General features: G+C 34.3%; 2 protein-coding genes across 4 annotated transcripts; both read left to right on the forward strand.

Moving 5' to 3' along the window:
- Window positions 1-4,655: 4,655 nt before the first annotated feature.
- On the forward strand, window positions 4,656-6,812 carry LOC135796394 (uncharacterized). The gene is made up of 2 exons (XM_065308405.1): window positions 4,656-6,439; window positions 6,495-6,812. The coding sequence occupies exons 1-2, from the start codon at window positions 4,730-4,732 to the stop codon at window positions 6,519-6,521; spliced, it is 1,737 nt and encodes a 578-aa protein (XP_065164477.1). The 5' UTR covers window positions 4,656-4,729; the 3' UTR covers window positions 6,522-6,812.
- Window positions 6,813-7,061: 249 nt separating this feature from the next.
- Window positions 7,062-10,759, forward strand: LOC135796043 (uncharacterized). 3 transcript variants are annotated; one of them, XM_065307931.1, is made up of 10 exons: window positions 7,063-7,276; window positions 7,330-7,989; window positions 8,053-8,317; window positions 8,373-8,590; window positions 8,650-8,728; window positions 8,881-9,110; window positions 9,748-9,803; window positions 10,050-10,097; window positions 10,303-10,462; window positions 10,528-10,759. In XM_065307931.1, exons 1-10 carry the CDS (start codon window positions 7,175-7,177, stop codon window positions 10,552-10,554), a joined length of 1,845 nt encoding a protein of 614 aa, XP_065164003.1. In that variant the 5' UTR covers window positions 7,063-7,174; the 3' UTR covers window positions 10,555-10,759. The 3 variants fall into 3 exon arrangements, with proteins under 3 accessions (XP_065164004.1, XP_065164003.1, XP_065164002.1); XM_065307930.1 differs by lacking the exons at window positions 9,748-9,803; window positions 10,050-10,097 and adding an exon at window positions 9,500-9,690 and having other exon boundaries at window positions 7,067-7,276; XM_065307932.1 differs by lacking the exons at window positions 10,050-10,097; window positions 10,303-10,462; window positions 10,528-10,759 and having other exon boundaries at window positions 7,062-7,276; window positions 9,748-9,944.
- Window positions 10,760-13,162: the final 2,403 nt, after the last annotated feature.

Genomic DNA, 13,162 nt, shown 5'->3' on the forward strand with positions numbered 1-13,162 from the left:
CGTGAGTAGCTTCATTTTGATAAGACGCCCAACAATTTCCTGTGCGAAAATTTTTGATTGTGGTAGTTAACAGAGGTAGCAATGATAAAATATGTCGATTTGATGATTCTCAAATATTAATTACTAACTGGATTGTTTTTTATTAAATCTTAAGATAATTATCTAAATTATTTGAAAAAATATTTGTCCTACAAAATCTATGGTTTCATCAAAGAGTCCTCCCCCTCCAACATGTATTGATAACGAGATCACCAAAAATTATTACTAACCAGCTGATTTTTTTTTTATTACTTAGTTAATATATATATAATGTCACGGTCATATTGTCCTACAAATTCCGTGGTATGTTATCCCGGTCCTACGGTCAAAAGTAGTAGTACAGATCATTGATGTAAAAATAATTACTATCAAGCTGAATCTTCGTGAATAGCATCGTTTTGATGAGACGCCCAACAATTTCCTGTGCGAAAATTCTCGATATTGGTAGCTAACAGAGGTAGCAATAATAAAATATGTCGATTTGATGATTCTCAAATATTAATTACTAACTGGATTGTTTTTTATTAAATCTTAAGATAATTATCTAAATTATTTGAAAAAATATTTGTCCTACAAAATCTATGGTTTCATCAAAGAGTCCTCCCCCTCCAACATGTATTGATAACGAGATCACCAAAAATTATTACTAACCAGCTGATTTTTTTTATTACTTAGTTAATATATATATAATGTAACGGTCATATTGTCCTACAAATTCCGTGGTACGTTGTCCCGGTCCTACGGTCGAAAGTAGTAGTACAGATCATAAATGTAAAAATAGCGTGGTACGCTATTGCGGTGCTCCAATTGAATATATATTGGAAAGTCATGAAATTAAAAATCAATTTATTTCTCAAGCGTGAGAAAAAAAAATCTTGACTTTTCGGTAGATTTCACTTAACAATAAGTTAAAAAATTACTGAACGCCAACTGAAATTAAACAAAACAATAACAAAGAAAACTTTGTGCCGCTTGGGTTTCTGTATTTTTCTACAACAGCTGATTCACGCCGTTACGCGTGCGCAGAGCATTTTTACTCCGTCGTAGTAGGTATCACACCGAGTATAAGCGTGTTAGTAACATTTTTCAGTTCACGTGCTGCAAAATAATTATTGTTTTTGTGTAATTTGCTTTTGAAAATCCTACTTTCCGAGAGAAAAGGGAAGAAGTATAAGCAGACATTTTTTAATGTTATTATAGAGTCAGATATCACAAGTGAGGAAAGTGAAACAAATGAAGATGACAGCGATGTTAGTAGCGAAGATTATGATTCATCGGATGAATATGATGAAGATTAATTTTTGTTATCTATAAATACACCAATACACCAATTTTTGTACCTCATTTTTCAAAAAAATAAACTTATTTAAATTTTAAAAAAGATTTTCTCACTGTATCTTATGTTAGAAATCGGAAAACGAAAAAATGACAATTTTTGTCGGACTAGTGATACATACCTGTTTTTTTGTAGGACATTGTTTTATTTGGGCACTGAACACACTAACCTATTATGTAATATTTTTGTCCTACAGTTAGTAATGAGAAAAATGGTCTTATGGTATTAACAATTTCTGAGCGTAGGACCGGGATAACATACCACGGAATTTGTAGGACAATATGACCGTGACATTATATATATATTAACTAAGTAATAAAAAAAAAATCAGCTGGTTAGTAATAATTTTTGGTGATCTCGTTATCAATACATGTTGGAGGGGGAGGACTCTTTGATGAAACCATAGATTTTGTAGGACAAATATTTTTTCAAATAATTTAGATAATTATCTTAAGATTTAATAAAAAACAATCCAGTTAGTAATTAATATTTGAGAATCATCAAATCGACATATTTTATCATTGCTACCTCTGTTAACTACCACAATCAAAAATTTTCGCACAGGAAATTGTTGGGCGTCTTATCAAAATGAAGCTACTCACGGAAAATTAGCTTGATAGTAATCAAGTGACAAAATAGGCCCCGGATCCTGTACTATATATTTAATAGTGTATTTATAATACTATTATATTATACCGTTAAACAGTTAAATACAATACACAAATATACATAAAATCATATAAAAAATATTGAAGAATGTGATGAAAAAGCTGAAAGACATTAGAGCGCAAATATAATTAACGTAATAACCCATGTTCATAAGTTATTATAATCGTAAAATAACCGTTTAATTGCTCTGGGTAAGATTAATCTGAACATATTAAAATTTGCACACAAGAAGTGCTGTTATTTGATTATAAAATAATTATTAGTGACGTCTTTTAAAGATGTAATTAAAATTATATTGCACATTATTTTAACGTGTCGATACAGATTTTTTTTTCATTTTAGCGGTGTCAACATCTTTTGTTTTCGCTATAACTATGATTCTTTTATTGATTGAATTTATAACTTTTAATTTTTAAAGTTTATAAACAACTACTTTGTTCATAAGGTACACACCGCTGCATAGTCCCTTCCTAGGGTTTCGTGCCTGACTCAAATCTCACTAAACCTTAGACAGTTTACTGTGATTTTAATAATGTCTAAAAACCGAGAGCGAATATAAAAAGAATATTTTATTGCATTCACTACTATTATTTCACAAAGATTATATTAAAACTAAACGTTGCGTCCACATAAAAACGTTAAAAAAGAAACAATGTACCCATAAATGAGCGCCCAACATCAAGTTTTCAGTTTCAATTTCAACGTGAGCTTCGCATGCTTTGCGGCGTGGTCGACCAAACAAGTTTTACGCATATGTAAATAAATAAATTTAAAAAAACACAATTTCAACATGGTTGAAACATGAAATACAACCAATTTATCGAAGACTATCCTCAGGAATTCCAGAATGACCTTTTTACAATCTCAATCTCCAATCAAAAATAGAAATCAAAGATAAACTAAAATAGATTAACCAATTAACTTCGAGGAATCTAAAAATAGTCAATTAAAATAAAAAAAGTTTAACACTCGTTGTTACGGTTTTAATGTTTCGATCGATTAACATTGATGTGCTGTTCGTGAGGTGCCAGTCAGTCGCGAATTTCTATGTCGCAGTCTAATATTCTAATTGGGCCCTAAAATCTCGTTTGTTCCACTTCTTCAACACGCGTTTCTACAAATCGGAAAGCAATGTGTTATCGAATTTATTGCTGCAAAAATATACAAAACAGGAAAGAAAGAAATTAAGAAATCGGCTTGATTTTTTTTTGTGCCCGTTAGAATCAAATCTAGGTCGCATGTTCTTCGAATTGTTCGGAACTAGTTATGTCTAAGGTAATAATCGCACGCTAACAAATCCGTCAATAGTTGAAATTTCCAAATCTATTCGCAAAAAATCGTCACTTATATATGTTAGTAGGAAAACAAGATTTCGACTACACAAGGAAGAATAATATTTGCGTGCGAAGCCTAGATTCATTAAATAAATATATAAAAATAACCAAATATTTAAATTAAAATTTTCGATATTTACTGTGAATGTATAACTGAACATAATTTAATAATTTTGTAACACTGCAACACGATGATATGACGATAAATTCGAATTCATGGGCAACATACAATGAAGGTGAAGGCGAATGCTCTGCGCGGACGGGACGATGGAAAGGCGAAATTACGAAATCGTTCTTTGAAATGACGTCCGCTTACCAACTTGCACTTCACCGGGCGCTGCAAGAAGAAAGATTAGCTGTAATGCTGCAATGCGCAACCAGCATGCCGGTGATTACGAAATAAAATATTTAAATAAATATATTATGAATAAAAACCTTATATTATTTATCGCAGCACCGTATTTTACTAAAAAATCAACAAAATTATGCATTAAATTTAAAAATACCTAAAACTACATTAAAAAACTCTAAAATTAAAATAAAATCAAATAAAAAATAATTTTTATGTTTTTTTAAGTACAACACTGTTTATGTTACAAAGTGGTTGCTCAGCGCAGCAGGCAAAGCTGCATTTCGATAATGATTCTCAGGTTTTCTTGTCTTCTTGTGCAGAAGATGAAAAAAAAGCACGCCTTTCGGTTGGTCTCTCTCGGATTGATTGATAATTTTGCTTGGTGGCTGTTGCAACATGCAACACGCAGGCGAACGAAGAATCCAATAGTGTAACAATAACGAACAAGATAATTTATGTCTGAATAAAAAAGCAACTGTCTAATCTATTTGTTGTATCGCATATCGAACTTTTATGACGACGCCGCCGTCATGACAAAGACGCTGGATATAAAACCGTAACTGTTAATAACTGTTAAAGAGTCCTTGACCCTGAGCATTGCACACACCGAACGCGAAACGACGCACAAAATTGATCATAATAAACCAAATCAAACATCCTGCAGCTAATTAGAGGCTTTAATTTCTGGAATTAATAATAATCCACATTTCAAAGAGTTTGAATTGTAGACTCGGTTATTTATGACTTATCGATGATCAAGATTCGATTTGCTACATTTTCGCTCACATAGCAAACCGGTACAAGTCAAGAAAGAATCGGATGCTCTTTCTGCCTCTTCTTGCGCGCTTCTCCCGTAATGACGATACTCGATCGGGTTCGGAGTGTGAGACTATCTCTGCGCGTATAAAACCGGCGCGAAGAGTTCAATAACTCTAGTTCAGTTTCTTCTTCAGCACGCAGCGGCACCATCACAAAACTCGTCGTTTACCTACAATCAGAATGAAGCTTAAGTGGTTGATAGTGTTTGCGGTCCTTGTCGCCGGCGCTTCAGCAGCGTCACTCCACCACAGGCGATCAGGAGCGCGAGATATTCCAGTCCAAGTTGTCTACGATGCTCCTGAAGCTGCTTTGGCAGCCGTTCGCAACCTCGACGACAAACCACAACTTCCCGTTGAAGAAAAACCCGCTGGCGTGAAGAATCTGGAAGCAAAACCACAATTATCCACTGCTGAGGTTCAAGATGCTGTTAAACATCTGCCCGCACCAGTTGATGATGCTAACAAGGTGAAGATCGTTACTCCTGATCAAGTTGTTGAAGTTATCCAACCGGTGCAGCCTGTGGCCAGCGCTGCTTACCAACAAGGTGAAGATCAGAACATTGATGATATTTACGATAAGATCCAAGAGATTATCAATAATGGAGCTAAGAAAATTCAAGCTGATTTTGAGAAAATCCCAGAAGATTCTCATAAACAAGATGTTTTGAAGAAAGTCAACTGCACTTTGGAAGAATTCCTTGAAAGCACTAAAAAATTGATTCAATTGCGTAATATCCAAACACTGAAACAAGATGCTAGCGCTACTACTGCTTCCCCCATTCCCAATCCAGCTAATATCTTTCAGCAAATCATAAGTTCCTTCCAAACTTTCTCGAGTAATCTTTTCTCCGGTTTGAACCCTGCTGGTCAGCCAGGCCAGGCACAAAGCGAAGGTACCACCGCTGCCCCTGGAGGTTTTCCTAATCCCATTGAAGTAGCTCAGGGAATTTTCAGTCAACTCCAAGGTAATCTTGGTAGTCTTTTTGGCGCTCGTCCTCCAGCGGCCCAAAGCGATGAAACTCCTGCTACTCAAGGCTCACAAAACCCTCTGCAGTTTATCCAACAGCAATTCAGTAACATCTTCCAACGTCCTACTGCTGCTCCCGGAAATCAAGCTGATGAACAAACACCAAACAACAACCCAATTGTTGGTTTCGTTCAAGGTGCTATTTCCAATGTCCAGAATGTATTTAATCCATCTACCGCTACTCCAGCTGCTCATGATGAAGTCGCCCAAGGTACCACCGCTGCTCCAGGAAACCCATTACAATTTTTCCAAAACGCAGGCCAGAATGTAATCAGTGCCATCCAGAACAATCCATTCTTTCCCGGGGGCTCTAGCACCGCCGCCCCGGAAACCTTAGCGAACGCTGCTGCTACAACAGCTGCACCAAACCCAGCGGCTGCTGCGATTGCTAACGCCCAGAACCAATTCGCTCAAGCTATTCCCAACAATCCATTCCAGCAACCAGCACAGCAAGCTATTGCTGCTGGAACTTCCCAGGCCAACCAAGTTGTAGCTCAGCTTACCCAACAAGGTGTTCCAGTTCCTGAACAAGTAAATACTGCAATTAATGCTGCTCAACAAGTTGCTGGTGAAGCCGCTACGACTGCTAAACCAGTAGATGCTGCTACATCAGCCCCAGCCCCAGTTGAAGCTCCCGCTGCTCCTGAAGCTGTTGAAACACCCGCTTCCGATGATGTAGCTGAAGAAGTACCTGCTGATGAAGTCAAAGAAGAACCCACTCCAGTAGAACCAGAGATTGTTACACCAATTAAAGAAGAAACCTTAACATCAATTAAAGAAGAAATCTCAACACCAATTAAAGAAGAACCTGTTCCAGTTAAGGTTGAAGAATCTGTCGCAGAAGAAATTTCGAATGAAGTTTCTGTAAGTATATAAATATTGTAAATGATTTTGAAAATATAAGTTTTGTTAATTTCAGGAAGAAAAGAAAGAAGTACAAGCCTAAACTACAACGCAAACCCACCTCAGTGACTGATTAGTTTCGTATTATTTTATAGCAAAGTAGAGACGAAACAATTCCTACAAATTTTGATGCCACAATGCAAACATTATTTATTTTTATTTTAATATTGAATGCAATTAATCATTTAGCTTAATTTATTTTCTAATTGTAAGCAATGAGAGCCATGTATCAATGTGTACGGTGCTAGTATTTAATTCTAATGAGGAAGTCACATTGCTGTGAAATAAAAAATGTGTGTAAAACAAAGCAAAAAAATAAATAAAATACAAAGAATGCAAAGTTGTATATTTGCGTGCGTAGTGCACGCTTGATATTGGTATAAATAGTGACCCTTTAATCAGTTGCAAATCGAACTGCGCTCGCATTCCGTCCATCATTCCTTGGCATCTCTCCCTGATGTACAGACCAGTGATGTTCAATATTACAATTGTTCGCAATCACTTGCTACGTTTCAATTGTTTGATTGTAGAAACTTTTGAGATTCATTGTGCAGTGAATTTTAGAATGAATGCGGTATCAAGTTGTCGCATGCATGGATCCAGTCCCGAATTAACAATGAGGCGATCAACAACGTAACAGTGACCCGAAAAGATTAATTTAACATTTATTCACTTAGAAATTAGGAATTAATAAAAATGGCTATTGAATTGCGATTGATCAAAGATGATTCTGCAACTTCATGGGGATTTCGTTTAGTGGGTGGTGCAAATTTTGAAATACCACTAAGCACTATCAAGGTAAAATTTATATCCATAAATTTATTTTTAATATTGTTATAATTGCCTTGCAGGTTGTGGAAAATTCGATAGCTGAAGAATGTGGTTTACAAGTCGGAGATGTTATTGTAAAAATTAACGATGATGACATTACTGCTTTGACACACGCGCAGGCTCACGATAGAATAATTCAAGCTGGAAATGAATTAACATTCACAATAATAAGATGTGAAATTTCGGACGTTTTGCGTTCTTTAATTAATGATGAACAAGAAGAAATTGAAGATGTTAACCACGAAGTTGAAAGTTTACTAGAAGGTTCTGTTCCTATTGATTATCCGGAGAAAACAATTGAAGATCTTATCAGAGATACAACTGAAGCTGAATGTGCACTGCCTAAACACGACTTAAATTTAACTGATGAAGATATACACAATATTATTAATCCGGAAATTGTCACGAGGAAAGAAAAATGTGAGATAAAACCAATCGGACCTCCTGCAAAGGGTAAACTTGAAGCGCCACAAGTTTTACAACCGGAAGTTCAAGAAAATATAGTGGCCAAAGCAGAAATTACAACAGAAAATGTAAAATTTATGCAATCGCAAGTAATTCAAGAAATAAATAACAATTTAAGAGACGGTAACACTGATGGTGAAAAAAGGTGGTCAACGTTTCTGCAAAAACCGCAAAGGGCAGCACCTCTACTAAAACCACAATTTCAAGTTCAAAAGGTAATAATAAATTTCTTATTTTAATGTTAATAAAAAAGTATTATTACAATTTTTGTTTTTTAGTCAACTTACAGAGTAAAAATTCGCACTAAAAAAGATTTGGAAGCAGAACGAATTGCTAAACAACTGGAATTGGAAGCTGAAGCTCTTAGACAACAAAAACTAGCTGAACAGGAAGCTTTGGGAGAACAAGGAATTAAAAAGGAAGAAAACGAATCTTCTGACGATGAAATATCATCAGATTCAAGTTTTACTTTTTCGGATAGTGATAATATCACTGAGAGTACAATTACTTTTACACCTAGTGGAACTGAACCAACAATTTCATGTAAGTACATATAATATGCATTAACATAAGAAATAATTTTTATAATTTATTTTAGTCACAGAAAGTTTAAATTCTTTGGAAGAAAAACTTGAACAAGTAAAAGAACAGCTGCAAATCTACAATGTCGAATTAGTGCCGGACGCATTACAGAAAATGTTAACCAAAATTGCGTCGCAGTTAGAAAAAATTGTCAAAGTTGTGAAACCGCAAGCACAAAACCTTCCGGTTCAAAATGGCGACGCTACAGACGACGATAATTACGATGATTTTAGCGTAAGTTAATTTCTGGTATACATTTCTTCTTTTTACATTTGAGAACATTTTCTTTACAGGACGACGATGACGAAAGCAGTATCGCAAGTTTCGATTCACGCATCAGTTCGCCAACACCGTCAACGCCTTCATATCAAGGTAATAGTTATTTTTATCACCACTCAGCTATTGTCTAACTAATGTCCGCAAAGTGCAGTAGATAAAATAGTAGTGCGGAAGCATAAACTTAATTAGTTGCGGGTTGTTTTATCGCAAAAGAAGTAAAAAATACCGTTGTGACATTTGCGCAGGCACTGAGCCCACATTGACGTTTACTTCCTACTCGATAATGAGTGATCCACCATCGCCATCAACTCCAGAGGGCACCGAACCATCTCTGACTTTCAGCGACGGCCATGACGATGTCGCCGAGTGTGATCGTACAGAGTATGACGTGACGGAGATGCAGGAATATCAAGAGGATGTCAAGATTGATGATCAAAACGTCACAAAGGAGGAAAAAACGAATAAAAAAGAAAAGGTAATTTAAGTTTTTGTTTTTAATCTATTAGAAATGTTAAGTATGTGTACCTAGTTAGTACCTATGTGACAGTTTAGAACGCAGAGGACGAACTTTTGTGCAACATCCAAAAATCAGAACTGGATCGCGACCAAAACGCGTGCGATGAATGTCCGAATGAAGTTTCTGATTCAAAAACAAACCGAGCGCACTTGCGACGCAATTTTTAGCATTGTCTCGCTCACTCATAACAAGTATAAAAGCTGCAATAACACGTGCCAACAGCTCATTAGTACTTTAACCGTAGCTTAAATTAAAACTTGAAAATTTTTCAAGATCAAATATTATTTATTGTATTACTAGTTTAGAAAGAGTGCATTAAAGAAGTGAATATTTCGGGTGATTTTTAGGCGTCAAAAATGGATAGTGAACCACAAGGACCTCTCGTGCGACCAATTATTTTGCCCGGTGGGCGGAAGTGGTGCGCGCCGGATGATGCCACCCGCGGCGCCTCCACCCGTCGCCATGCTAGTCTGACGGACGAGCGTATCGACGCGACCATCAGTTCGTTTTATGAAAAAATCGACGGCAAAACCGTCGGGTACGTACCGGTGGTGACCATGTTGTTTTGACGCTGCGTTTTCTCTTTCTTTTTCAGGTCGAACACTGGAATAGGATCTGGCCGTGGACGCACGTCACGCAGCCAATTTATAGGTATCGTAACTTCTCACCAATGTTCATTAAACACGATATTAACTAAAAGTTTAGATTTTGAGAATGTATACTCGTATTTGTTTTGAGGATTTATATAGAATAAAAATATCTCGACACAATACCTTTCCCAACAAAAAGAAATTGTGATGAAATTGTTATTTCGCCTAGGAAATTTGGCAAATACTTTTTGGCAAATGCATGTTACTGTAAAAAAACAATGAACACAATGATCTAGTCCCTTTTCAGAGAATCGAATTGCTGTATGGTGCCTAGTAAAATGACCGATACGAAGAAGTAAGTGAATTCATGCGTGATTCTAAACTTTAACCGAATGTTTTTTGTTTATCCCTGAATGGTTCATATTAATATTGCATTTTAAAGTCATTAATAATGAATCATCATTCGGCGCTTATAAAAGGTATGACACTATTTCATATTATTTTTATGGCGTGCAAAATTACATTTGAAATAGTAGTAAGTAATGTATAAAATGTTTCAGAATTAACTTCCTGAAGTACCAACCACCGCCAAAGAACTTAGACCACTTGAAAAACTCCGAGGTTTACAAAATGGTGCACAACATGGGGCCAGATACAGACACAGGCATCTTCACTCGACCTGAAAAAGTTATATCCGGGCAGGATTATCACACGAATACCGTAAGCATATTGAAAAATTTAAAAAAAATTGTTTGTTGGCTCATGCATTGTTTTTGTGTTTTTAGAATTCTGGATCACCTATACAATTTTAAATGGAAACGGAGATTCATATTAAATTTATTCATAAATTATTATAATAAGTTAAAAATTTAACTTCATATGTAATTACTGTTTGAGAATTACTTTGAATATCTACGAGTTGAAACTTATAGAAAAATATTCTATACTTTAATAAATACTAGAAGTTCCGGGATACTTTGAACTCCCTCATCAATAAATGTTGTTAAAGATTAATAATTTATTTAATAAGTGTATTTAATTCAGTTCTGTGATTAGGATAAAAAAATACTTCAAACAAAATGTTATTGATTGAACTTCAACGACGTGTAGGTTACATGGGAGTAAGACATCATCTTTCAGCGACATTGTGTTGTTGTTATTAAACAGTTGAGTAAGGTAGAAACATAAATAGAAGAATCAAATAAAAACAATAAGAGCACTCGGTGGTCGAGTAGGTACGTGCACTTGCTGGCATGCTAGTAGACACGTATCAAATCTCAGTTATAAGAGACGTTTTTTTTTTCAAATATTAAAATAACAGGTGTAATTTGGGTTTCATATGTAAACTCAAATGAAATATGAGGTAAAAGATTGTTCTTTTTATGTTCGAAAATAAAAGTCGGATTTTTTATTTCTAATTGTGGATTCTTAACAAACAATTAAATTTGAGTCATTAATCTTTGTAATATTTTCTCCTGGCATGCTTGGTTTAGGCCTTATTGTCTTGTAAAGATCACATATAGGACAGAATACATTTAAATAATTATTGTCGTATATCTTTTAAATCGATGTCTGAATTAAAATTATGCATTAAAATAATCGCACCATAAAATTGTCCACTGTAATAATTAGTGATAAAACAGTAAATTTCTTAATTTTATTGAAAAAAAGTTATGAATTCAGAATAAATGGCGGATGCGCCTGATATTTTAAACAATAATATAATTAATTATTAAAAACAAACTACCCCATTGTGTAGGAGGGCTCTTAATTATCTAATTTAAACAACTTTTCACTTAATAACACTGAAGGTTTTATCTGTAGATGTCAATAAGTAAAAAGAGTATTCACATAGAGACTTAAGAATCAATTATCTCAGGAACTAGAAGAGCTAAACAAAAACCGAAAACACTATAATGCTTAGTATGATATTCTACAAAAGATAACGTTTAAAAATTTTCAAAAATAAAATATGTCTAAAAAATTTCCACCGCAATTTTCTCAGAGTGTAATGAAGTTAGAAAAAAACTTTCTTCATTTTGTTCATGTCGTGATAAGGATCTACAAAATGGCAGATTTAGTTTTTCAATTTTCCAAAATTGACCAACAACCACTCGAAAAGAGTCAAGAGGTTACACTTGACTCCTTTTAGTCTCAAAAATATTTTTTTACGCTAGAAGAAAATCGAAAACGTTAATTCATTGAGTTTTCGAAGGGGATGAAAGATATGAAGTCAGTTTTCCGATAACATCAATATTTCGGAAAATGGGTGGTAAATTCAAGACTGATCAAATAAAACTACCTCTCTAATTTTCCCCAAACTTCCCAAACTGATGAAAAACAATGCCAGGAATTCATTAATCCAGGTTTGGTTGCGCTATCTTAATTAGTTTTAAAGTTATTGACCATTTTTAATTATTACATAAGTATTGATAACTGTAAATTTTAACATGTTATATAATGGAAAATTTAATTCTACATACGAATATGAAACCCGTTTTTCTTTATCTTTAATGATTTTCAAGATATATGCGAAAAACTGATATATTCGTTTTATCTATCATTTCCTAAGCAAAAATTAAAAATTGGAAATTAAAACTTTTTATTACTAAATATAGAAGAACATGTAATTCTACATACTTTATCTTAATAAAATTTTGTTCTCAAATAAGGCTTTTTGATAATAATAACCAAAACTAAGTCTGGTTTTGTCGCTATTCAAAATACGAGTACATAAACTTTTTTAATTAAATTGCAAATACGGCCTAAACGGTAAATGCTAGCCAAAAATGTTACTAAATTAAGATATATAGAATTAAATAATCTATTCGAATCCGAAAACAAAATTTAAAAATTCCAACTTTTAATTTCGAACATAAAAAAGAGAAATCTTTTGCCTTTTTTATAACAAAATCTTTTCTTTAATTTTTTTTATGCATTTTTCTTCGTTTTTCAAGAAGGGTGCCATCTTGTAGAGAATTGTTTAAGGATGAAGAATATGAAATCCTTTTTCCCGTAGCTCTTATAGTTTTCGAGATAATCGCAATTTAATCTCTCCGCTTTCGCGGGATAAATTAAAGAAAAAATTCCGACCTTGTTGTTCGACCGAAAATATTTTAAGAGAATAATTTTGACCCTGTTCTTCGACCGAAAAAAGTTTTAACAAAAAAGTGTGACCCTGTTGTTCGACCAAAAATATTTTAAGATAATAAGTTAGACCCTGCTCTTGAACCGAAAAAAAATTTAATAAAAAAGTTCGACCCTGTTGTTCGATCGAAAATATTTTAAGAAAGTAAGTTCGACCCTGTTCTTTGACCGAAAAAAATGATAACAAAAAAGTTCGACTCTGTTATTCGACCAACAATGAAATTTATTGGACAAAACAGCAATATTCTAGGGGCATTTTAAGACACTTCCCCT

The sequence above is a fragment of the Atheta coriaria genome, unplaced genomic scaffold, assembly GCF_025399875.1.
Source record: "Atheta coriaria isolate IRGN ID8LTWV9N9 unplaced genomic scaffold, Caltech_Dcor_3.1 hic_scaffold_7_pilon, whole genome shotgun sequence".
In the NCBI taxonomy this organism is placed as follows: Eukaryota; Metazoa; Arthropoda; class Insecta; order Coleoptera; family Staphylinidae; genus Dalotia; species Dalotia coriaria.

Excerpts from the sequence above, each read along its gene's own strand:
- LOC135796043 (XM_065307930.1), top strand. The coding sequence starts at position 7,175 with ATGGCTATTGAATTGCGATTGATCAAAGATGATTCTGCAACTTCATGG. Across the intron at positions 8,591-8,649 it reads ATAATTACGATGATTTTAGC|GACGACGATGACGAAAGCAG; the intron begins GTAAGTTAATTT and ends TTTTCTTTACAG. Across the intron at positions 9,691-10,302 it reads ATCGACGGCAAAACCGTCGG|AATTAACTTCCTGAAGTACC; the intron begins GTACGTACCGGT and ends AAAATGTTTCAG.
- LOC135796394 (XM_065308405.1), top strand. The coding sequence starts at position 4,730 with ATGAAGCTTAAGTGGTTGATAGTGTTTGCGGTCCTTGTCGCCGGCGCT. Across the intron at positions 6,440-6,494 it reads AAATTTCGAATGAAGTTTCT|GAAGAAAAGAAAGAAGTACA; the intron begins GTAAGTATATAA and ends TGTTAATTTCAG.